Source organism: Apodemus sylvaticus, chromosome 1 (assembly GCF_947179515.1).
Source record: "Apodemus sylvaticus chromosome 1, mApoSyl1.1, whole genome shotgun sequence".
NCBI classification, from domain to species: domain Eukaryota; kingdom Metazoa; phylum Chordata; class Mammalia; order Rodentia; family Muridae; genus Apodemus; species Apodemus sylvaticus.
In genome coordinates, this window is record NC_067472.1 from 4,375,566 (window position 1) to 4,400,488 (window position 24,923).

Sequence of the window (24,923 nt, forward strand, 5' to 3'; positions counted from 1 at the left end):
GATTACAATCTTTTCTTTTTTCTTTTCCCTTTGCGGTGGTGCATAGAACACAAGTCTGTAGCCCGCTGTTCTGAAGCACTTCGTGATACTGTTTCACTCCCACTGACATTAGATAGGGAATGCCCTTATCTATCCAGCGGCGGCAGTTATTAAGCATCTATCCTGTGCCCAGGACTTCCGAGTATTAGACATTGAATGCTTCATAATTGTAGGAGACACGCTCGGTAAGAGTACGGCTAACCAAGACATTGTTACCAGGTGCTTAGCCCCAGAGTCATTGCTGCCAACTAAGGATGCTCTTCTCAGGACGTTCCTTAAAAAGCCAAGAGTGGAAACTTGGATGTGTGCTTGTAACAGAAGTCCATCTGAAAGATCGTCTACTGTGCGATGTAATCGTATGGCACTTGGGGAACAACCATGGAGACAGCTAAAGAGGCCAATCATTGCCATGATGCTAGGGCAGGGTGACATAATCAGATGGTTGTTTGGGGGCGGCAGTAAACATTTGTCTAAGAATATAGAACATGGTATGAGTCCCCAACGGTGGAGTTTGAAGGCTCAGCACCTGTAATGGAGCAAGTTGGTAGAGGGGCAGGAGGTGCATGCAGAGTCTTTGTACCGCTGCTCAGTTTTGCTGTAAAGTTAAAGCTATAAAGTTGGCCCTCAAATTTTTTCATCCATTCCACCATGGAAACACTAGCCTTTGACTGGCTTGTTCCACGGCCTACTGAAGGCAGCTGGTGGGGATGGACTGGTTTGGCTTAAAACTCTGGGTGCGTAGGCCCAAACCAGATTTGCTGAGAAACACTTCCTTGATGGATTTTCAGGAACACTGGGGATGATGGAGGAAGGAATCCTTCTGTGTCCCTGGGATTTGCCTTAGAATCAAGTCTAGGAAATTGCACACCCTGGAAGGTAGTTTTGAGCTAGCCATCCAGACGTTTTTCCGTTTCTTTCTCGATAAGATCATTTCGGAGCAAAACAGACTTTGAGGTTTTAGGACAGAACCTATAGGCATTCAGAGGGGTCTCAGGTTTATTTAACCAAAGGAGCTTATAGTGGAATGCCATACCACTAATGATTATCCCTTCTCCGTAGTGCAGTCCTCTCTGAGAAGTCCAGGCTGTTGCAGGCAATGCAAACACCAAAGTCCCTTTTTCTCTGTCTAGTGCTCAGACTTTTAAAATCACAGTTTTCTTTTCTTTTTTTCTTTTCTTTTTTTTTTTTTTTTTTTTTTTTTTTTTTTTTTTTTTTTTTTTTGGTTTTTTCGAGACAGGGTTTCTCTGTGTAGCCCTGGCTGTCCTGAAACACACTCTGTAGATCAGGCTGGCCTGGAACTCAGAAATCCGCCTGCCTCTGCCTCCAAGAGTGCTGGGATTACAGGCATGCGGCACCACTGCCCGGCTTAAAATCACAGTTTTCAATGTGCTGAGCCCCTCCCACTTTGTCTCAGCCTGCCACCAAGGGTCTGGTCCTGGACAGGCTGGGAAAAGGCAGAGAACAGGGCAGAGCCAGGTGAAGTTTGCTGCGGGGAGCTAGAAGGCTCTCCCATGCATGCTTTCAGCGAAAAGCAGAACCCTTGTCATGCTCTCTGGGCAGCGAACTTCCCTCGAGTTCTTCAGGAAGTGACTTCTTGGAAAGGACGAGGCTGTCTGGCTAGGAAACCCGCATGGAAATGCTGCTGCACCTGAGTGCTCATAATACGGAGTGAGGAGCACATTCCCAAAGCTTTTTTTTTTTTTCTTTTTATCAAAACTACGGCCCCTTCTGCGCCAGGCAGCTCGGGTTTCTCCATCCGCAGCCTGCCCCCTCCCTCGCTCCCACCTCCCAAGCCAGCACCCCTTACCTGGTGCGACGCCGCGTGCGCTCTCTCGGACTCCGGGATGGCGTCCTTCCAGGCGGGCTGCTTAGGTGCGCGCGGACAAAGCGAACAAAGCGGGCGGCACTCGGCTCGGCTCGGCAGGTAGGGGCGCGGCCTCAGGGCTGGGGCTCCGCACGCTTGCTCACTCTCTTGCAGGCAAGGGTGCGCCCTGTCCGCCGTCCCGCCCAACTTGTTGGAAGGCGTGGGGCTCCCACCCGCGGAGCGCACAGCTGCTCTGCCGCCGGCCTGGGCTGGGCTCCGTTAGGGGGACGCTGCGGTTCCCAGCCACGTGGGGCACCTGTTGGTCTCTCCCAACAGAGGCGGGACGGGCCGCTCGGATGCAGCCTGTAAAGTAACCGGACGTTCGGCGTGAGGGCGGCGCAACCGCTGTTCCAGGGAACCTCGCCCGCCTCGCCCCTCGCGTTGACCGACCGCAGCACCGCAGCACCATAAACACCTCGCGAGCGAGTGAGCTGGCCGCTGCAAGAAGTGCGGCTGTGGTCACAGAGCATGTTGGCTACTCTGCAGGCTTTATCAATTCCACCCTAAGGAAATGTTGACTTTGGCATCGTTTTGACTTGTCACAGCTTATGCTTTTTGCCAATGGCTTGTTAGTTCTTGCAGTTGGGTGATTGTTGGGCAGCACTCTCCTTTTAACTTGGAGGGTGCCAGGTATTTTAAGTGACACAACAAAACGGTGTGCTTTCTGGTAGGTGCTCTGCAAATAAACCCTCAAATCATTTTCATACTTAAAACTACACTGTGTGCTCATTGGAAAAGTTTAAAAACTAGAAAACGAGAAAGCAAATAGAAAAGCCACTGGTACTCAGCTGTATTCCACTGGGAAAAAAGCTTTCATTTCCTCCCACACAACCTTGGTTCACCCGTTGATACTTGATTGTCCACACCCGTGCTGAACATCTGTGGTTTGGGCCACTCTAACACTGCTCTACCCGAACACCATTTGCTACTGCTCAGTGCTAAGGCCTCAAGTTTAACACTGCAATCAGGTATCTTTATGGGGCTACCCAATTACATCTGTAAACAAACTGATAAATTTCCTAGACCACAAGTTATATACAATTCAAGAATTACAATTTTCACACTTGTGTTTGTGTGTGCAGGTGTACCACATGCAAAGACATAGGAAAGATCTGGGGGAAGGGGTTTTGTTTTTGTTGGTTTTTGTTCGTTTTTTCTTCCACCACATCGGTTTTTGAAGATTGAAATCACATTGGCAAGCTTGAGGGCAAGTGTCTTTGCCTGCTAGGCTATCTCCCTGACCAAGATCTGTTTTTTGTTTTGTTTTTTGTTTTGTTTTTAAACATAAACTGTCTTCCGGGAAGCTGATCTGTTCCCTATTTTCTGTGCTTTTTCCCAGTTTTCCTGTAAATGTCACCCTGCCAGGTAAATACTCAATTTGTATTTTTACACATTCTTTTTAACTTCTCTCTGTTGCATTTCATTCTGTAGTTCTCAGTTGGTTTCCAACTCCTCCTGTCAGAGCTTTCAGGGAAATTGGTTCCTGGCAGTTTTGATGTTGCAAACTTCACTGGAGAGGTTCAAAGGTTATTCTATTTTTCTTTCTTCACTCAGTTCTCCCTTGACATAGCCAGTAACTGGAGTCCCAAAAAGTAAAACAGGATCACTTCCAAGTCGCTCTGAGTACAGCAGGTATGGTCTCAGTAGGAGAACCTGCCTCCTGGTAAGAGGGCATTAGTCTACAGGGAGCTACCCAAAGCCTCAGCTGTGCTCAGGAGGATGCCTTGTCTTTTTGGCCCTGATACTTGGTTATTAATGGAGAGTAACTGTCCTGGCCTCCCCGCTGCCCCATCAAGACAGGGTTTCCTTGTGAAGCCCTGGGAATTCTGGAACTCCATCTGTAGACCAGGCTGTCCTTGAATTCCGAGCCCCTTGCCTCTACCTTTTGAGTGCTGGGATTAGAGTGTGTGCCATCAACTAATTGCTCTTTAACAGCACATTTGTACAAGCTGCCCTGTAGTGTTTCTGTGCACGTGTGCGCGTGCACACACAGAGTTTTAAGTCAAGATGAGAGCTTCAACCTGCTTGAGATGTGAGCCTGCTGGAATGACCATAGCTTTGCAGATGGCATTGTGGTGCTCCTCGGCCATTTCTGCAGCCCGTAGGGTTGTTTTATTGGATTTTTTATTTACATTTCAAATGTTATTTCCCTTTCCCGATCCCCCCCACACACACACACAGAATTCCCCTATCCCATCCCCCTTCCTCCTGCTTCTATAAGGGTGTATCCCCACCTCCCTGCCCTTGAAGTCCCCTGCACTGGAGCATGAGCCTTCCCGGGACCTAGGGCCTCTTTTCCCATTGATGCCCAACAAGGCCATCCTCTGCTACATATACTGCTGGAGCCATGTGTACTCCTTGGCTGGTGGTTTAGACCCTGGGAGCTCTGCTTGGTTGATACTGGTCTTCCTATGGGGTGGCAAGGCCTTTCAGCTCCCTCGGTCCTTTCTCTGACTCCTGTCGGGAACCCCGTGATCAAGGGCTGGCTTCTACCATCCAACCATACCAACATCTGTATTTGTCAGCCTGTTGGTTTTGTAATGCAGAGAAGATGCTTCGCCTTTGGGTTCCTGACTCACTCAGAGGATGGCGCCATGATTACTGACCACCCTAATGCTTCCCCTCCACAATGAAAGCATACTTGACGAGAGGCAAAACCAGGCACACTACAGACAGCAAAGATGAGAACTTCCCTTGTGGCACTGAGCCACAGATACAGGGATACAGGTCAGTGGAATAGTGACCAAAGGCTTAGGCAATATCCCTCGCAGTCCAAAGCAAGCTGGTCTGCGGTACACCTCGCCTTCTAGTGAAGCTAAGTTTTAAAACTTTGTGCTGTAACAGTTACCAGCGTTTAGTCTGGGCTCTGCCCCACGGGTACCTGGCAATAGCCAGGTGTGCCAGACTCACTTTTAAAGAGGATGCTTGCTCCCTCCCCCTTGCTCCTGCTCTAGTCCCCCCCCCCCTGGCCTTCTCTCTGCCTCTGTCTTTACTACCCCAGCTCCCTTCCCCATGGCCTAAATACAGTATTCCATACTATATCCATCGTGTGGCTGGTCCCTCGGGGGAAGGGATGCCTCAGCATGAGTCTGCAGAGGCATCTCCAACCCCCACACCTCCACCAAACATATCCCTGGCATCTTATCTTTCTATAAAGCACAACATTGGTGCTAACACCAGGGATTTAGAAAGTTGAAGACAGTCCTCACCCCTCTGGTGAGAACCTTCCAGGAAGCCCTCCAGCCCTAAGGTGTTCAGCTGTCTCCACTCGAGACACATACTCCTGTGAGATGACCCAGATAACAGAGATGACGACGCCCGCCATGCCCTGCTGTGGTTCGACCAGCTGGCCATCAGAAGTGCTAAGGGAGTGGCAGACTCAGACAGTTGCCTTCATAGAACTGTTTAGGGAGTGGCAGACTCGGACCGTTGCCTTCAGAGGAACTGTTTACTTGATTGTGCTAGTCACGCTCCCAAAGATGCCGTACTCTCTGCCCCGAGTTCCCACTACAACTTCACTCTTATTACTGTTCCTTAGCCCACCTCACTTGGTTGACCTGAAGCCGGGAGGCGCTCAGCAGACTAGCTTTCTTTGGTTCCTGAGGGACGTGCCTTGAAATCTTTATACTTATAAGCCTCTGTCCAGGAAGTCACCTGTTGACAGACATCACCTCAGTTTGAGTGCACTCAGCTGCAGCCAAACAGGATGTCACAGTAGAATTGGTTCCCTTAGCCTGGTAATAAGTTTATATCGATCACAATGTCTGGCACCCAGTTGGAGTTCAAGAAATATTTGTGGAATAAAACACACACCTGACATATTAAAAGGGGTGAGAAATAAAACTCAATGCTGTGGCGCCCTGAGCCAAGCAGGAGACGTCTGCGGTGTATGGCTGCTGCCCAGGAGACTGGATTCAGGTGGCAGTTCTACCACTTGTGAAGAAGCTGCTTCTCCAAGGGTGAAATTCCAGTTACTCTTTCTATTCCGCTTTCTAGGGTCACATGGAATCTGCAGCAATGAATTATGACTCCGGATCCCAGACTCTTCCAAGAGCTGCCTGGTGTCTCCCGGGTGCAAGGGCTGTCCTTGCCACAGCACTGCAGCCACCTGCAGGCATGTGGGTGGATGACAGGATCCCCAGGAGGCCAGCAGTAAGCACAGACGGCAAGGTGAAGACAAGTGACTTTACTGCATCAATCAGGATAAACGTAGCTGTTTGAGGGACATCAACATCCAAGCAACTTGTTACATGCGGACAAAGTGTACTTAACAGAAGAAGAGCTGACACACATTGCCAGGAAAAGAAAAATGGAACAAACCACCACATCAATGGCTTACTTATTAACGCTGAGTTGGTGATGTCATATTAAGATGCCACAGTGCCACACGGCACTGAAACTGTGGGACAATTACAAGAGAGACTATGGGGCTGTCAGGAAGCCACACTCTGCTGCATGTGGCTAAGGTAAGGACAATCTGTGATCATGAAGTATGACAAATGTGCTATTTTTAAACCAATGACTGAGTTTGTGTTTGAGAAAATAGTGAATGATTTCTAGAGCAGAAGCCTGAATGGCTACAGACTAGGAGGGCCTCTGGAGGGCAGGAGAACAAAGTGTCCTCCAAGTGCCCAGGCTGAGGCTTGTGGACACACTATGACCCAAGATGAAAAGCCGAGTCGTCCCAGCACAGATGAGAGAAGCAGTGCAGGTCCTTGGAATGACCACAAGTCACACGTGGAACCATGCCACCCAGAAGCAAAGACCCAAACAGGACCTATCCGGAGAAGAGGCAGCAGATGGCAGGGAGCATCTCACAGGCAAAGGTTGAAATGTACAAACGGTGCTACAGCCCATCTCCCCACTGACCACACCTACCCTGTGCGTGCAACACCTGGCCTCCTTTTCTTGAGCACTTCCAAGGACAGACAGATGCTAGAGCAGGGACTGGAGCTCAGGGGAGGGGGAGCCTGCCTAGCACACAAGCGGCTCTAGCTTCTGTACTCAGTAGAGCAAGTGCGCGCACACATACAGGCGCACACACATACAGGCGTGCATGCACACGCGCACACACAGACTCTTAGCAGAAGGTACCTCATATTCCGTTCTAGTTGTCTTACACATTTGAATCTTGATGTTTTAGTTTGTTTGCAATGAGAAAGCATCTAACTATGTAGCCCACGCTGGCCTTGAGCTTGAGGCCTTCTCGCCTCCTTCTGCTCACGGCTGGGATTACAGGTGTGCACCACCACGCCTAGCTAGTACATGAATCTCTTATGTAAGATTCATGTTTTTCTGGAAAGAATCGGGGAGAGGGCAACAAACGCAAGAGAACGAAGTAACCAAGTGCAGGTGGAGAGGTCAACAGTCACTCAGCAAAGGGGAGGGCGACAGTTCCAGTCAACAAAACACAAGATGCAATTCTTTCTCAAGTCTGGCTTTTGCTGTCTCCTTCTTCCCCAATGTTTGTTTCCCAGAGATGAACTTTCTGAAAGAGAAAAATCAACCATCATTATAGTTTACATAAAAATCACTATGGTTCTTAATTTCAGTTTTAAGTGCAAGCAAACCGGATAGATTAAAATTATACAAGTTTAGATTATACATGTCAGTTAAAAATTAAATAGCACCATAACAGTGTTTAATTTTTATTGATATTGACATTAATCAGAGTGAATTATATTCTCCAGAAATATAAAATGCAGCTATCAGAGCTCTTTCCAAATATAAAAACAAATTTCATATTATTTAATTATCCCTTTAAGAACAATGTTAGCATCTCTATTTACAAAATTTAGAATGCAATAACACCTTGTTATGTACATATAGTTTTTTAGACAGGGTCTTATTAGACCAAGCTATCTTAACACCAAATCTCACCTGCCTCAAATCCCCAAGACTGGCACTGCAGGCATACCTGACTGTTAACAGCTAAAACCAAACAACCCAGAAGCCTTAAAATTTTGAACACATATATCTGTAGGAAGGTTAAGGTGAGAATGAAGACCCACTCTTATTTTCCTCCCAAATAAGAAGAGACTACATGCGCACCTATGTCACCTCCTCATTCCATGCCCCGCAGACCCAGGCTCACCCAGACAGATGCCCAGGGCACACTCAGTAGCTGGGACAGCTCCTCACTGTAAGCTCCGGTTTACAGTAGGGGGTGTGGTGTGTGGGGTACACTTTGAAGAACCTGCATGTACACCATGAGCCTCTGCTTCCTCATCTAACAATGAGGTCATTCTACTGCAGGTGTGGGGAGAGGTGCACTCTGTTTTACCCACAGGCATACAAGTTGGTGACAGCCTCCATGCCATTCTTCCCCGGGGGCTTTACACCTGTTGTTTTACTTTGAAACGTGAGTCTCTCAATGGCCTGGATCCCACAGAGTAGGTTAGGCCAGCAGTTGCTGAGCTGCAGTCTCTGCTTCCGCAGTGCTGGGATTGTGACAGCATGCACCTTTCTCTGCACTTCTGCTTCTAGGATGCCATGGACTGTGTATGGCGTGAGTGAGGCCAGCCCAGTACAAAGTGCTGTGTTGTGTACTCAGATGGGGAAACTAGTGTGTTTTATTTTAAATCAAACTTCTAAGGTTCTAGGTCCTCTAATTTTCTAGAAACAATTGAAAATACCAGTTTTATCATAAATTGTATGAGCACCATCAGTATCTCTCTGAGGAAAGCTCACTGCACAGATCAACAGACAAAAGTACAAAGAAGTTGAACAATGATTAATTCTGGGCTCATTCCAGAAGCCTGTGTCCCTGCAAGCTCTTCAGTCTGTCTGGTTAAAATCATCATTAAATTCAAGATCTTAAGCTCAAGCACACAAAACAGAGATCCATTATAGAGACATTAAGTCATGACAATGGGAACTGTTGCTCATGGTGTCAGCTTAGGTGTTAGCTTCCTTACAGACAAACTCTGCAGAGGGGCTGCGGTCAGTCAGCACTGCTGCTGCAGAGGAGCCACAGCCCAGGAATCCCAGGAGCTGCTGCAGCAGCATGGGAGAGCTGGCACTGCTCTGGGCTAACACTACATCACCACACACACACACACACACACACACACACACACACACACACACACACGGGGTGAGGAAGCATGGCATCACCACACACACACACACACACAGAAACACACATATACAGGGTGAGGAAGCATGGCATCACCACACACACACACACAGAAACACACATATACAGGGTGAGGAAGCATGGCATCACCACACACACATACACACACGGGGTGAGGAAGCATGGCATCACAAAACACACGCACACACATACACACACACACACACACACGGGGTGAGGAAGCATGGCATCACAAAACACACACACACACACACACACACACACACGCACGGGGTGAGGAAGCATGGCATCACAAAACACACACACACACACACACACACACACACACACACACACACACACACACACACACACGGGATGAGGAAGCATGGCAATCAATCTCATTTTGTCCACAAATCCACTTGGCTGCTGGCTATGACTATTTTCCAATGGCCCCTGTTCTTGCAGGGATCCTGACAGCCAAGCACAGTAGGGAACTACTGGGAGGGGCCCAACCCACACTCCGACCAGTGTCACAGGTGACAGAGTGTCTACCTTCCACGCTCTTCTATCCTTGCCCAGACTCGGAGCTAAACCTACTGCAGCAGAGTCAGTGAGGCCTGAGAAGACCTCAAGTCTGGACACAGTTTGGGGCTAAGTGGAGCACTACAAGCTTCTCCACACACTAGTGACATGAGCAGTCTCAAGCCACACAATGAGAACAGGCGTCCCGTGTGCGGCCAGTCAAGCGCATTGTGGAGGAACCAGAACTCACTTAGCTCTCCAGCAGCTTCTTCATCTCAATAAACTGATTTTGGTTGGTTGGATTGTTTAAGAGGAAGAGGAGAATCTGTTCATGTTTCTCAATCTATGGATGAAGAGGAGACAGTATGATTACTCTCTCAATGAGAGGAGAGTGGCTTCACGCAGGGAGCTGCACCCACCTGTTTCTGTAACTCTGTGCAGCAGCAGTCTGCACTGTGTGGTGTCTCTAGAAGCAAAAAGAGAGAAACAGAACAGGCACTAGGTCACGACAATGAGGAAATTGGTGGCCTCAGGCCTGAGCGAGCTTGCACCTGTGAGTCATGTCTGTGTGTCAACTCCACAGGCCAGCACCCACCCGGGTGTTTGCTGGGTCCTGACTCTCACAGACCAGCACTCCCACATAAAGATTAGATCTTTTACGGTGTATGAGCCCCTTTGGGATGAGGATGGATCTGCCACATACACATCTGCTGGGGTACCAGGCACAGTTGCAATCATTCTAAAGCTCTTGGTCTCGACTCCTACAGCACTGTTTGCTGTCCCTGACCTTGGGTCAAGCTGACTTAACACTGGAGAGCAGGGGATTGGGGGGGACTGAAGCCAAGGAGAGAGAGGCAATCAGAACAACTCAAGCAGCAACCCCTGCTGTGCATTATGCTTAAGAAGGTACCTTTAGTTGAAGCACTTTTTCTTGTAGATGTGAGGTTTTCTGCCAGACCACACATCACCAGATTCTCAGCTATATTGATCATTCCATTCTCTGAACATTTTTCAACTGACACTGTGTGGATGTTGTTGGAAATCGCTTTCACAGAGAGAACCACTCTCTGGTTCAGCACGGCATTCCTCAGCAGCTCCACCACGAGTTGTGAGCAGCTTCCGTTCAGTTCCATCAGCCCTGGAAAAGTTACACACTGAGCTTTGTTCACAAGTTTTTTTTTTTTAAGATTTATTTACTTTATTTACTTTTGTGTGTATGAGTGCATTGCCTGCACGTATGTATGTGTGCCACATGCCCACAGAAGTCACAAGGAGGTGTTAGCCTCTCTGGAGCTAGAGTTACATACAGGTGGTTGCCAGTCACTATGTGGTGCCGGGAATTAACCCAGGTCCTACAAGAATAACCAGTGCTCTTAATCATGAGCCGACTCTTCAGCCCATGTCTCTTGGAGAAGACCATATTTAGGTATGCTACCTAATGAGATAACAGGCAGCATGTCTGTCGGCTTGGCTGCATCAGGCACGCTAAGCTCTAAGGCACCAAGCACTAACCAAGGCTTAGGGCACAGCACAGACACAATCTTGCCTCTGTGCTCAGCTGGGAAAGGACAGTTCAGAGGCCAAGCATGCTTTAATGTCACTGTCACTGTCTCTGAGAAAAGCAGGACAGGGCAACACCAAGCATTCTAATTTATCTGTATTTGCATATTCCAGCTAACGAGGCCATCGGTGCCCAGGTGGGCACAGGCTGCTTTAGAAGCCCAGGGAGGGAGCTGGAAGGAGGCCAGGGAACATCTCCTGGCTCCACTGGGGAGCTGTGACAAAGCAGTAAAATCACTGGTGAGCCCAAGACCACCGGGTTCACACCCTGCCACATGCCACTAGAGCTGCTCAAGAGGGGACAGATTAGTCTCCAAACCCTGATACTCTGAAGATAAGGCCCCAAACTCAGAGACAAGTGGAATGTAGTCTTTGTAAGAATTAAAGAATAAAAGAGACAAAATTTCTCTGCAAACTCTTGCTGAGAAGGAAGAGGAAAGCAAGCTTAAGTAAGGATAATCAGCTGGGGCTCCACTCGACTACAAATCACCCCCAGGACCCCACATGACTACACATAACCCCAATTGAAGTATTACACCTGGCAGCCTTCTCCCTTTACCTGCATGGACTACCCATGGACCCTCTCCGTAACCAACTCTTCCTTCTCTTGAACTGCATAAAAGGAAGCCCCTCACAATAACCAGAGTCCTGAGGGTCTCAATCACGTGGTCCACTGTTACTCTTGACAGTGCTTCCTCTGTAACCTGCACTGTCGCTTGCTCTGAATAAAGCTCCCTCCAGACTTCTACAGATCTATGTATGCTGTGAGTTTCCAGTTCTATGAAGAGGCCAAGAACCTGGAAACACCCATCCCAGACCTAGAACACTGGTAACAATCTGACATAAACCATTTAATTCAGACTTAGAGCTATGAAATGTAAAAATAAAAATTCCACAAACACAAATCTAGAAAGCAACAGAACTGTGTACCCTCAAGTGAGCATCTAATGATCTGGAAGGGCAGCTCCAGGTGGCTGGCCATGATGGGCTGCACTCTGGTAAGAGGCAAGGTTTCGATGTTGCCATAATCTGCGTAGAGAACTTTCACATCAGAGTCTGACGTTTCCAGAACAATGGCGCGGTACCAGAAGTCATCATCTGAAAACAAAGGACCATAAGCACAGGAGTTATAGTCAGAGCCCTTCCCTTCCTTGAGATGGTTCTATCTACTACACTTAAAAACCCACTCTGAGGTTGCTAGTTAAAGTCTGGAGTTCTCTATATTCCTTCCAAAGCCCTCTATGGAGACACTCAGAGTCCTGATTTTGTTTTTTAACTACAAAAACAAGGGGGCTGAGAGAAGATCATGCAACTCTGGAAGACTGGAAGACAGATGTACAAACGGCAACAGCTCACAGCCCAGGGAGCTCATACAAAACTGATGGTGAGGAAGCCAAGCAGGATCACATGGCTCAAGGCCCCTGAAGGAGAGGGCATGGGGCAGAGCAAAGGAGGCAGTCACTCTCCACTTTTACACAGCACACCAAGGAGAAAGGAGAGCTCCATGCTTAGACGTTCCTTCTCCAAAGGCTATGGACTGGGGACTGTGAGGCTAAGGAGAGGAGGACACAGTGAGGCAAAATGTATAGTCCAGGCCGGAGATGGCTACCACACAGGAGAGCACTTTCAGATGTTGCCCAGCCACCAACAAAGCCAGATCAAGCCTGCACTGAAGGCCACAAGTGGGTAAGCTCTGTTGTACATAAACTTCCAAATAACTCTTGGGTACCCCATTAAAGTAATGTGGAAAGATGGTTCAAAAGAGCCTCTCACATGACAGAGATGGCAAGCAAACAAAACAGGACCTGGAGGGAGGAGACAATCACATTCCAAGGATGATGGCACAGAGGTGGAGACAGGACATTTTGTCCTTAAAAACATGAAGGGACAATGCTCATACACAACACCCCAAGAAATAAAGGAGCTGATGAAGGTGAACCAAGGCAGCGGACCTCCATGAGGAGAGCTGGGGAAACATCACAGCAAGCACATCCCACAGAGCCTAGGCAAGCACCAGGGGACTCTGAGGCTCCTCAATAGAGCACAAAACAAACAGGGAGAATGAATGAAATGTGGGTAGCCTTCAGGGGAAGCTTCCTCTACCTCACAACCTGAAGCACTCCAGACTAGAGCCTATTCATGTGTGTCCAGCACAGTGTGGAGAGCCAGCCACTGTGTCAAGTCACATTCCAATCATTAAACAGGATGAAGAGGACACTCAAGGTTCCACACAGCAAGGGTTACATTCAAATTTTGGAGAACCTGTCAATCTTTTGATCAAAAAATACCAACAGCTAACAGACAAAGCAATGCTTTCAGAATGACTTTCAACCTGGACTCTATATCTTGGCTTTTACCCTCAGGCAAATGCCTTTCCTCAGCCTCTAAAGGACACACCTATTCAGATGCTGGAGCAGATCCAAAGAGCAGCCAGGTCAGCAGCCCCGGGCAGGGAGACAGAGAGCATTCCAAAGCAGGGCACAGGCTAGGGCGGCCCAGCATGGGAGACAAGCAATCTAGCCATCAGCTAGACTAGGATTCTGGGAAACATAATGGTGTCCTTGAAGATCTCACTGAGGGGACGGATGCGGATGTGAGGACTGGGGACCGTGAGAACACACACATCACACAGCCAACTAAGACGCTCAGCAGCAACAGAACCAGGAGTCGCACATGCCACAGGCCCTGTGAGGCCTCACAGTGATCACAGGGTCTCACACCCCGTCATGCCTTAACTTCCAATGTAGCACAAACAGAGGCAAGCATACCCAGATGTCACAACAGTAAGACAGAGGTGACAGAGAAGGTCCCATTCTGCCCCATTAACAGCCTGCCAGGCATCTATGGACAAGCTGCCTCCAAGATGTAGGCATGTGGTTTTGAGAGTTGGAGAGTCTATGAAAGACTCCCATACCACAATCTTGGCTGCATTAGTTGTACAAGAAGCAACCTAGGCACTCTGTTCTCAACCTGCTTGGCTGTCATTCTACCGACAGCTCCACCTGCCCGGGGACCAGGAGGAACCGTGCCCGCCCATACCACACAGCACCCCTGTCATCTTCCTCCAATCCCAGAAACCAACCAGGATATTCTCAGAAAGTGCTACTTATACCAGCAATGCAATTTGCTGGCCCGGAGTGTCAAACAAGTCTGTCCTGAGGTAATCTAACTCTTCTCTGGTCCACTCCCATGCAGCTCCTTAAGTATGGAAGACTGCACCAGTCACCCAGCCGACGGAGCGAGCACTGGCACTTGGTGGTTATCTGAGTATATCTATACCCTTACCTAACAACAGTCTACACAGAACGGAAAAGCAGATCACCCCAGAATATACATTAAATTTCAGTTTTGTCTGTTTCACTTTGTCTAACCAAATGAAATATGTGCTGAGGATACCAAAATATACATCATCTCTCTAAAAGACAACTAATATTTCCCTGCAGTGTTTCACTTAAAAAGAACATTACTTGTGTATTTAGCACAGCACGCATCTCCCGTCCGTGGTCTGTAAGATGGCTGGCCTTTTTGAGTGTTACAGTGTTCTAACAGTTCAGCTGTTAACACACACAACTTTTCTTGATTTTCTGAAATACAAGCAATTTTCACTGTGAGAAAATTCCTAGTAGTGACAGTATGCAAAGAACCCCAAGCCCAATCAAGCCAAGAGCTGTCCATGTTAAAATACACATTGTGTTTTAAAAACAGACATACTTCTGGAAGGCCTATTTCCTAATGAGAGTGATTCTGCTAGCATGCTTATTCTATAGAAAATTACTATGTTTTATTTATTTTCATTTTACATCTACTTATACTGGGGAGATGCCACAGCACCTGTGGAGAGAGAGGACAACTCCAGGAGTGTCCTCTCCTCCTTGCCATGTGGGCTCAGGAGAGACTCTTCTTGTATTGTGGTCACATTGTTCAGAAAGAGGAATGTTCCACACTGGAGGCCAGTCATGAAGAAAAGTAGCATTTAAGATTGGTTTGGTAGTTTCTCTTCTCGTTCAAAGGAAGTTTATGATCAAACAATCTCTTAAGTGTCTGTGAAGCCACCGTGTAGCACTGGAGAGTCAGCTGGGTATGCTGGTAGTATCCTTCGCACTTACTTTAGGGTCTTTTAGCAATGAAAAAATACCATCTGCTTCCAACTATCAGCACGGGAATTACCACTGTTAGATTTTCTTCCCGAAGTCAGAAAAAACTACCTTTACTCTGTATAAGTGACAAGCAGAGGCTCAGGCTGTGACCTCTACAGTACAGCTTAAGTTAGAGTGATTCGTAAGCTCACCTTACTGCATACAACATATTCAGAATACACAAATACTCATAAAATGCTGCCTGTGTATTGAGAATTGAGAAACTGTCATAAGCCATCCCATACCTTCACCTGAAAATAACCTATGTAGATAAAAAGCTGATGAAAATAACTATGATTATTAATTATTAATAATATTATACTGGAAATAATTCTGGTTAGTCCTCACTTATGTAGTTGGAGGTTAGCTTAATAAATACAATTCAATATAGATAATACATTTTAATTAAAGAAGCTATATAAAAATTAGAGGCACTTTTTGCTCTGGGACATTATAGATTACACTCACCTAGGCTGCTGACTAAGTGCACACAGGACAGACACACCCTCTGTCTTTGGGGTTATCGTTCTTGAGAAGCATCACCCTCCTTCCTGCACCCTCACTTCCTACAGAGCTCCCCAGAGGAGCTGCTCTGCATAGCTCAGAAGCAGAGGCACATATCTGCCGGCATGGCTCCTCACCTGGCATTTCACTGGGGATGGCATAAAACAAGGTTGGGCTTATGACTTCAAGTACATTTGCTGGTAGAGTCTTGTTAACTGGCAATTCTATGGTCTTCCACTGCTCTGCTGAAGGGCTGGCTGCAAACACAGGAGGCACAGGGCTCATTAACTATACATTAAATTAAATACACACAGCTTACTCTTCCCCTCAATAATATATGCATTCAATAAGTTTGCTCATCAATGACTATCAACACATCAGATTCCCATACTGAGGTGTCTGTTTCACAAATTATTTTACTCAACTCAGAGAAGTGCATGTTAAGAGTTGTTCAATAACCAGGACCTTCAAGCTGATGCACTTCTGCAGAATATTTCTAAAGTATAGTTAATGTAATCCTTCAAATCATTGAAACTTTAAATGATATATATCTGTATAATGTATACTTATCTAACAACTAAATCTAAAATGAATGTTCAAAAAAAATCCTACTATTCTGGAGAGGTTTAGCTGAGGAGAGAAGGCCACCTGGAGTGGAGGTGGTTCTATCCAATGGACTTGACAAAAAGCTCCCAGAAAGGAGAGGGACACCAGCCTTCACCTGTCTGCTTCCTGACTATGGAAACAAAGTTGCCAGTCACCTCCCACTCCTGCCTCCAAGTCTTCCCCAGCATGGTAACAATGTAGCCCCTCAAACCAGACCTTTCTGTCAGATGTAAACAGTAAACAGTACAGACCTCACAGGCTTGTGAATCAGCAGAATAAATACTGTGAAAAGACTTCACTATTCAACAAAATTCAAACTAATTTCTACAGTTTCAACATCATAATTCAAAATCACATTCTTCCTAGAACTAGAAAAACAATCCTAAAGCATATGTGGAAGCTGGGAAGCCACACAGAAACAAAGCTCCATCTACCCCTTCACCTGCGACATCGCCTCAAGAGCAGACGTGGGTACTGAGAGCTTAAACTCTGCAACAGCTAAGGGAAAATAGGACACACCTTTCCAGATGCAGTCCTAGGCAAGAGCGCAGTGGTCCAAGGACAGTCCTAAGTGGTGACTGAAAAAATGCTATTACATACGACCAGAGGCTCTCAGCATAGAAAGGTCACCAACCAGCAGAGGGAGGAATACCACCAGCAGCCTCTTACATGCAGAATTCAGACTTACTATAAACACCCCACACTCACTATATATATGCATGCATGCACACAGAGGAGAGGCCAGGTATGAGGTTGCACACCTCTAATCCCAGCCCTTGGGAGGCAGATCTCTGTGAGTTTAAAGACAGCCTGGTCTACATAGTAAATTCTGGAACAGCCAGGGCTACACAGTGAGAGCTGCCTAGAGCTCATAACTGCATTAGCTCCAGCCCCAGGGCTTCTGACACCACAGACACATGCAGGCAAAACATCCATTAATATAAAATAAAAATAAATTATATATTTAAAAAAAGTAAAGAAAGAATGTAATAAAGCAGGCAGGCTGACTCAGGAAGGATGAGGTTGGCAGCCGTGGGCAAGTCAGAGCAGTGGTATGTGTGGGAATCTCAGTGAAACCCACTGTGAGCTGCAACTGAAGTGCTAAAGAGCAAAGCCAAGCCTGACACGAACTTAACCCGCAGATGGTTTAAAGGTGTCACCTTGCACCCCGTGGCTGTCGATCTGGTTGTGTTTATTAGTAGGTCTGCTCATCAATGAATCCTTCTGTGGTGAACCACATCTTAAGACCAAATGTTCTGTGATGAGAACATCACTAATGATTTTGGGATAGGGAGTAGAAAGATCGGTGAGCTCAACGCCCACCCCGTTCTCCGTGATTTCCACAACTCTGGCTTGGAGTTTGAGCCCCACAACACATGCTTGAAATCTTGCTGTGGCTTCTTTTGTCCAATGCTTGTTTTTAGGCTGTATATCTGAGAAGTAAGAAAAGAACATTAAAGAAAAGCCTGTGTATGCAGGGATCATTTGCTGATGGCAGGCAGGGCTGGGCCCTTACACTTGGCTTATACATTCTCAAACGTTACATATGTGGTCAAGAAATTCTCACATCTTTCAAAACCAAGTCACAGATCCTGTACCTGCTGACACGCAGTGTAGATTTTCAGGAGATCAGACCAGCACTGTTCCAGGGACAGATGTGTGCTTTCACTGCCTCTTAGAGGAGCGTTTGCTTGTACAATGACGTGAACTAACAAGAAGATGCCAATGGATGAAAGGTCCAATGGATGGACCTTTGCAGAGTTTCCAGTGGTTTGGGCTTACTGTTAAGAATCTGGGCTCACTTTTCAGAGAAGCAGGGGTCTTATATCCAGGGCCTTTTGTATGGACCAGGCTGCCAGATCCATGGGCAGGAGTGGCTCTCCTCAGGAGTGCTGAGCAGCTGACACTTCTGCCTGGCTGCTCCCGGGACGATGCATGTGAATGGAAAACATGCATGCATACATACATGCATGGGGACACATGCTTGTACTCCCAGCAAAGGAGGTGATAAGGCAGGAAGGCTCGCTAGGTCCCAGGTCCTGACCACAGAGGCCGGGTCTCAACAGAACAAGACAGCAACAAGCATGCTCAAAGGAGGCGTCATGTCCCATTCCAAGCCTGCTGCCAAGCCCTGCTGGTTCTGTGTAACCTCACTTCTCTTCTTCTCCAGATAGGAAAACACAAGTGTGCAGCTTAAAGCTCTCCCAGCAGCAGCAGTATATAGCAGGGCTGGCCCTGCCCACCCCTTCTGCACAGTGATGCTGCCCTGTACATCCTGTAACTTACTGTCTTCTTTCACACATCACAGGGGTGTGTGTAACACATCTTAACAGCAGCAGGATGACAGCAAATGCCTGGGCCTAACTTCAGTCCCAGGCCTGGCCCAGTGCCTCAGAGCTACTGTTAAGAGGGCCACTCACCATCCTGACATAGATCATGTGACCAGTCCTCCAGTGACAGACTGTCAGTAACAGCCCTGGGGTGAGTTTCTTAAAGCTGGGCCTTGTGCCATATCCAGGTTGCTTTAGAATAAATAACTAGAAGAATTCACTAGTATCTGAGGTTCTTCGAGTCTTGCAAACCCTTCTAAACAGCCTGTGAGTTTCACTCCCAGAACTACGGAAAAGAAACTCCTTCACATCACCCTGAGTATTCTGGCCAAAATACTAAGTTCCTACATTTTGTCATGTGAGGTGGGATGCATTCAGAACTGGAGAAGGGCACACACACAATGCTGGCTTTCCAAGGCGTGAGAAAGCCCTGTAGACACCTACCCACTAGCCAGCACTGCATGCCCTGAAATGGAAGTAGTAAGAATTGTGGTGAGATCGCCTGGAGTTGCTCTGTGGTCACTTCTTCAACATTTCCATAATCCACGAAGTGCACTTTAACATTCCCGCTCGGTAAGATCTCCTTGACTAGAGCCCGATACCAGTTGCCATCACCTGGAAGCAGAACATAGTCTCTGACATTGCTTTTTCCTTCACATTCAATGTTTCCTCTTAGAAAAAAAACACTTTCTACAACAAAATTTCCAAGTTGGTAAATTTTTTTTCTCTTCTATAGATTACAACTTTTAGTGTTTCTTCAAAAATCCCTAGACTGAGAATTCCAAAGCTCCATTTTTAGAATATGTTCCCAGACTTCTTACAGCATCGCACCAACATGTGATAAAAATTTCATTCATGATCTATGCAATAAACAACATCGACGTGTGAAATGACCATGACACTCTTACTGCTCAGGGCCAGAGCCTTTGCTGTCATTTGGTAAAATGACAAATGTCAAAAAGTGTTGCCATGTGGTGAACAACCCAAAACTATCAGAAAAGCTTCGAGCAGCAGGAAGACGGAGCACTGAAGCCAGACATCGTCACTTCAAGGCTCCATATGAAGAAGGCAACCTAACAGTTCCTCTAATTTTGATTTTGAAAATGTGCTTAAATACAGGAAGAAGATGTGCATCGGAACAAAGTCTGAATGCTAGGGACAAGAAAATCTGCAGTCACTGACTTACCTGCAAAAAAGGCACAGCAAGGCCGCCCTATCTCTGCCTTAAAGCCACTGGGCAGCTTTTGTGCACAATAGTCAGCTAAGGACTTATTCAAGTCATCAAGCTTCTTTAAGGCTGAAAACACAACACACAGAACATAGACTGTTAAAGATAAACATTAACCACACTTTCCCTTTATTGTCAGAGAACATTTTCACCATAAAAATCTCATCTATGCCCCAAATAACTGGTAACTACACCACATGCTGCTCCTTCCACAAAATTACCAAGGCAATACAACAATATTCAGTCAAATTCTTAATAAATGGGAAACTTCTTGGGCACAACATAGCTCGGCAGTACCACCTGTATGCCACCACAAGGTTTGAGCATAAATCTCATGAAGTTAATACTGTCCAAAAAAGTAAATATAATTACTAAATGCAAAGTTTACTTAATGTTCTGATGGAAGTTCTGTAGGCAAATCTGCAGCATAATACAATGAGAGGAAGGCGAGGCTGTCTCTAATAGAAGACCATACAGAACCACAAGCAGCCAGCAATCTCCTAGCGGAGAGCAGATGACAACACAAAGAACCAAGCCAGCAAGCCAATGAGGACAAACAACAAGGACTCAAGCTGCTTTGGCATCTACAGAAGAGGGACCCAAGCAGCTATATAAGCCAGAGACAAGTGAACACCTCTGAATTACAGCAAAGGCTGTCCCAGAAATAGACATTCTAATCAGGGAACACCTTCAGCTTTCGGATGAGCAAGGGCAGGCTGGAGGAAATGATGAAGCACGCACGCAAGAATCTCTTGGTTAGCTTCTCAAAGGATGCACGGACTCTCCAAATCACACTCACCCACTGTCTATCACTGTGATTGTACTCTGTCGCAACGATGTGCTTTATGGGCAGGAGACATGGCTCAGTGCTTAAGAATACCAGATGCTCCTGCAGTTACTTCCCAGCACTCACACTGTGGCTCACAGCCATCTGTAACTCCTGTCCCAGGGATCTGGCCCCTTCTTGTGGTCCACATAGGTACTGCATGTATGTGGTGCACAGCATGCAGGCAAATGCCCACACAAGTTTTAAAAAGGAACAGTATCAGAATATAAAGACTGTAACCTCTATCAACACCTGTTAAACTAAGATAAAACCACACAGATGGCAACAATTTAGCTACAAAAACATAATACCCCTGACTGCTGGTTATCCTGCACAACTGGAAGACAGCATCAACTGGACCCTAACACAATCTAGTGCTGGTCTCCCAGGTTAGCTACACAGAAGCTCCGTGAGGGATGCACAGAACTCTCCACACCACCTATGCAAATACAAAGTGTATACATTAAAAGCATATTAAGAAAGGAATTAAGAAAAAATATGTGAACTGGTATCCAAGATATTTAGAGAGATAAAGTATGACAGTTATGTACATAGAAGGAGCAAACACCAGGCTGCTTCTGCCTTTGAAAAGAACTGCAGACCCTGAGAGTGTGAGATGTCTTGATTTCCACTAAACTCTCTTACTCTTAAATTCCATACCATATGCTTGGCAGTCACCTATGAAAATAAAAGGAAAATTTAAAGTTTTGATTCTTTAATTTTTAGACTTATTTTTAAGTTATATGTATGAGTGTTCTGCCTGTATGCATTTACACCATGCAAATGCCTGGTGTCAATAGAAGTTAGGAGAGGGTATCAAATTCCATTTCCCTGGAACTAGAGTTTCAGATGGTTATGAGTTACAATGTCGATACTTAGAACCAAACCTGGGTCCTCTGCAGTAGCAGCTAGTATCTTAACCACCTAGCCATCTCTCCAACACCTTAAAGTTTTGTTTTACATCACTAGCAGTCCATCTCACAGGTGATTCTAAATGAAGATACCATGCATCTCAGAACTTGAGAGTCAGACAAGGACTTAGATATATAGTCCAATGTATTAATTTGGCAGAAAAAATCGAGATGAAAAAGTTAAACTCAGGTTGTTCATTCACTTTTACAGCTCAAATGAAACAGAAAATACAAAGTATGAGAACGTAGGACAAAAAGAAATCTCAAAGTGACAGAATTATGGGAAATGACTCAAGAGAAAAAGTTGGCTAGCACGAAAACTCTGTAGAAACACACACTCAGCAGAAACACACAGAGAAACAATGGTCAAACTACCATCATTTCACGGGTAGCCAAGAGCCCCAAAACAAAACAGAATTAGAAACCTCTGTGCACTTACACAATGGAATAGTATACAACAACAACAAAAACAAGCTCTAAGTACTTGTAACAATGTGAAGAAATAGTAACCAAGGCAAAGCTAAAAATATATACTGTGTAATTTTGTTTCATGTGGCTCAAAAACCAGGAACAATCAAATGCAGCAGGACTCCACTTCCTTTTGAAGGAGAAGGCATGGGTAAGGACAGGAAGAGAAGCACAGGCGTCTTCTGAGACAACAGCCAACATTTTTTTTTCACTTATTCACTTTACATCGCACTCACTATCCTCTCTTGGTCACCCCTACACTGTACTCTTGCTACAGTATTTGGTCTCTATGAAGGTAACAGTCCAACAGATCAACAAACTGAATTTCCAACAATGATGTAGGGAATATGCCGTGAAATCTAAAATGGCCATAAGACAGACTAACACAAACTTAGTGCCATCAAGTCCTTCTGGGCCTGGCTGTTTACAAAGAGCACTTGTGTCACATGGTAAAATCAAGGCAGCTTACCATCGTCCTTAAGAAAGTGGCAGTAGAACTCCCCGGGGCTGTACATCATGCAGACCATTACATCCAATGTCTCGTCGACAGTGAACTCAACCCACGTCCACTCCAATGCCTCTGCTGGTCCTTCTATGGCCAAGGGAACTGTGAAAATAATAACTGTTTTTTACAAGAAGGAGACTAGTTTGGGTGGGAAAGCTGTCACTGGCAGGGCTGTGGGGGAAGGGACAGCTCAGTCCCCACTGACATTCTGGTATCTTTATAGGAAGGTGAACCTAAGATTCAGGACTGCAAGTCACCTGATCACTTGAATGTCACACATTTCTGACTAGTCAAACTCTCAACACACATCTCTGTTTACACAATTTGAGGTGTATTTATGTGACTGTTCAATTAAAAAGATAAAAAGGCACCCAAACCCCAGTTCCCCTGGAATCCTGACCCACACACTCTCGGATTCAGCCTACTCACCGCCGGCTGCGTGCACACTGCTGCCTTTGTCTGCCACTATGTCCTTCTCCTCCATGGCAAAGCCTGAGTCTATGAGCGCCTTAGCAGCGCTGATGTGGGGAGCTGCCGACTTGTCCACGAGCTCCACCAGGGCCCTGCTTCCCAGCATGCCCACCACTCTCACGGTGACCATCCTGTTCTGTACAATCTTTTTCATGACACAAATAGCTTCTGGAGTCCAAATTCCTAATGATGGCTTCACTCCTAACAAACAATTGTGAAAAGGATGTTAAAATAATTCCTAAAACAAGAATTTACACATTTAACTTCATTTCCTCAAAGTTTCCTCAAAAACAATAAGTTTCCTCAAAAACAAATCTATGCCAAACGCTGGAGCCAAAGTGTCCCATCTGAGCAGCAACATTTTATAAACATGAAAATAGCCAAATTAAAATACTTCTAAACATCGATGTAAAAAACAAACAAACCACCTTAATTCCATTGATAGAAAATATCCAGAAAGCCTAATCTATAGAGAAAGAAAGATTACCCCTGGTCTGGAACAGGCTGATCTGTAAAACATACATGAGATCTCCAGGGTATATCCTAAGACAGATGCTAGATAGCATGTACAACCACCCATGTTTACTAAAAATATAAAAATTTTTAAAAAACCTACTGAATTCTATACTTAAAACAAGAACTCTTAAAATTTCTAAGTTATAGTTCAATAAAGTGATTAATCATAAAGGTATAAATAATCCAGGAAGAAATACTGACTTTACATATCAATATGAAGTTTTGTGGGGTTTTGTTTTGCGTTTATTAATTATAAATCCATATTGCCAATGATTCAAAGGCATAGGCTAGAGTCGGTATAGAAACTAAAGCTGAACAAGCAGCCCCATGCCTCCAGCCCACCCAGCCCCACTGCCAAAAAAGAAAAGAGCCTCAGCTTCCTCTAGTGAAGGGAATGGATGTGATCTGGAAAAGCCCATGGGTGAGGCGCTGCAGCAGTGTCTCTGGAGTGAGTGTGTGTGTGTGTGTGTGTGTGTGTGTGTGTGTGTGTGACAGGATCTACTCTACTGAGGGAGTGCACAAGTGAGCTCAGCCTTCCCACAGATACAACAAGACACATACTCATGGCACCTCATCACCGGGAACACACCCGATGCAGGTTATTCTGCAGCACTGTTCTGCAGTGTAGCCAAGGAAATCTTGGAAAGGATACACATGCGGCCCAAACAATTAAAAGCACGTCACTGTCAAAACTCTAGAATGTCTAATATCAGATACAGTCTGTAATAATGGTAGACCTGTAAAGTTCATTGAAGACAATGTATTGATGCAGGAAGAAGCCCTTGATCCTATGGACAAGGCACCTGCACGGTGACACACAGGTCTACGCCACAAGCGTCCGCACATTTCCATTCTTATGCCACAACATCTGAAGAGCGAGAGGACCACAGCATCTCATACCTGCCAGCACACAATTTAGAGCTTGCATCGGCAAATCCATCAACTTTGGAATTATGGGACAAAGTCTTTTCAAACTAAGAATCTCAAAGTTTCCATAATCGACATATCCAACCAGGACAGACTCTTCAGAAGCGTAGGCCAGAACGGATGCACGGTACCACTGATCATCCTCTGAAACAAGGAGAAAGGGGTCTCAGACACTCCGGCAACCAGCGCATGTGCTCCCAGCTGGAGATGGCCATATACACATTCTGCCGCAATACCAAGCACTCAGTGTGTGTGCTCACTAAATACTACCAGAAGCCTCCATTTCCAAAGCAGGGCCATTGTGTTCAGCTTAGCAATCGCTTTTGCTTTTTTTTTTTTTTTTTTTCCTGTAGCCAAATACCTGATAAAGAACTCAAAGGAAGAAAGACTGATTTTGCTCATGGGGTCAGGTTGGGGCACGGTGGGCAG

At 46.1% G+C, this 24,923-nt stretch overlaps 1 protein-coding gene across 1 annotated transcript in view; it reads right to left on the reverse strand.

Annotated features, from left to right (window-relative positions):
- Nucleotides 1-9,756: 9,756 nt before the first annotated feature.
- Nucleotides 9,757-24,923, reverse strand: part of Tdrd1 (tudor domain containing 1) — a 34,208-nt gene continuing 19,041 nt past the window's right edge. The window contains exons 13-24 of the mRNA XM_052172157.1: nucleotides 24,468-24,638; nucleotides 23,010-23,252; nucleotides 22,545-22,682; nucleotides 19,829-19,939; nucleotides 19,087-19,257; nucleotides 17,473-17,745; nucleotides 15,844-15,963; nucleotides 14,534-14,650; nucleotides 11,997-12,164; nucleotides 10,417-10,644; nucleotides 9,926-9,972; nucleotides 9,757-9,849 (exon numbers count right to left, since the gene is read on the reverse strand). Coding sequence (XP_052028117.1) covers nucleotides 9,757-9,849; nucleotides 9,926-9,972; nucleotides 10,417-10,644; nucleotides 11,997-12,164; nucleotides 14,534-14,650; nucleotides 15,844-15,963; nucleotides 17,473-17,745; nucleotides 19,087-19,257; nucleotides 19,829-19,939; nucleotides 22,545-22,682; nucleotides 23,010-23,252; nucleotides 24,468-24,638 — 1,880 coding nt within the window. The remainder of the gene's footprint in view (nucleotides 9,850-9,925; nucleotides 9,973-10,416; nucleotides 10,645-11,996; nucleotides 12,165-14,533; nucleotides 14,651-15,843; nucleotides 15,964-17,472; nucleotides 17,746-19,086; nucleotides 19,258-19,828; nucleotides 19,940-22,544; nucleotides 22,683-23,009; nucleotides 23,253-24,467; nucleotides 24,639-24,923) is intronic.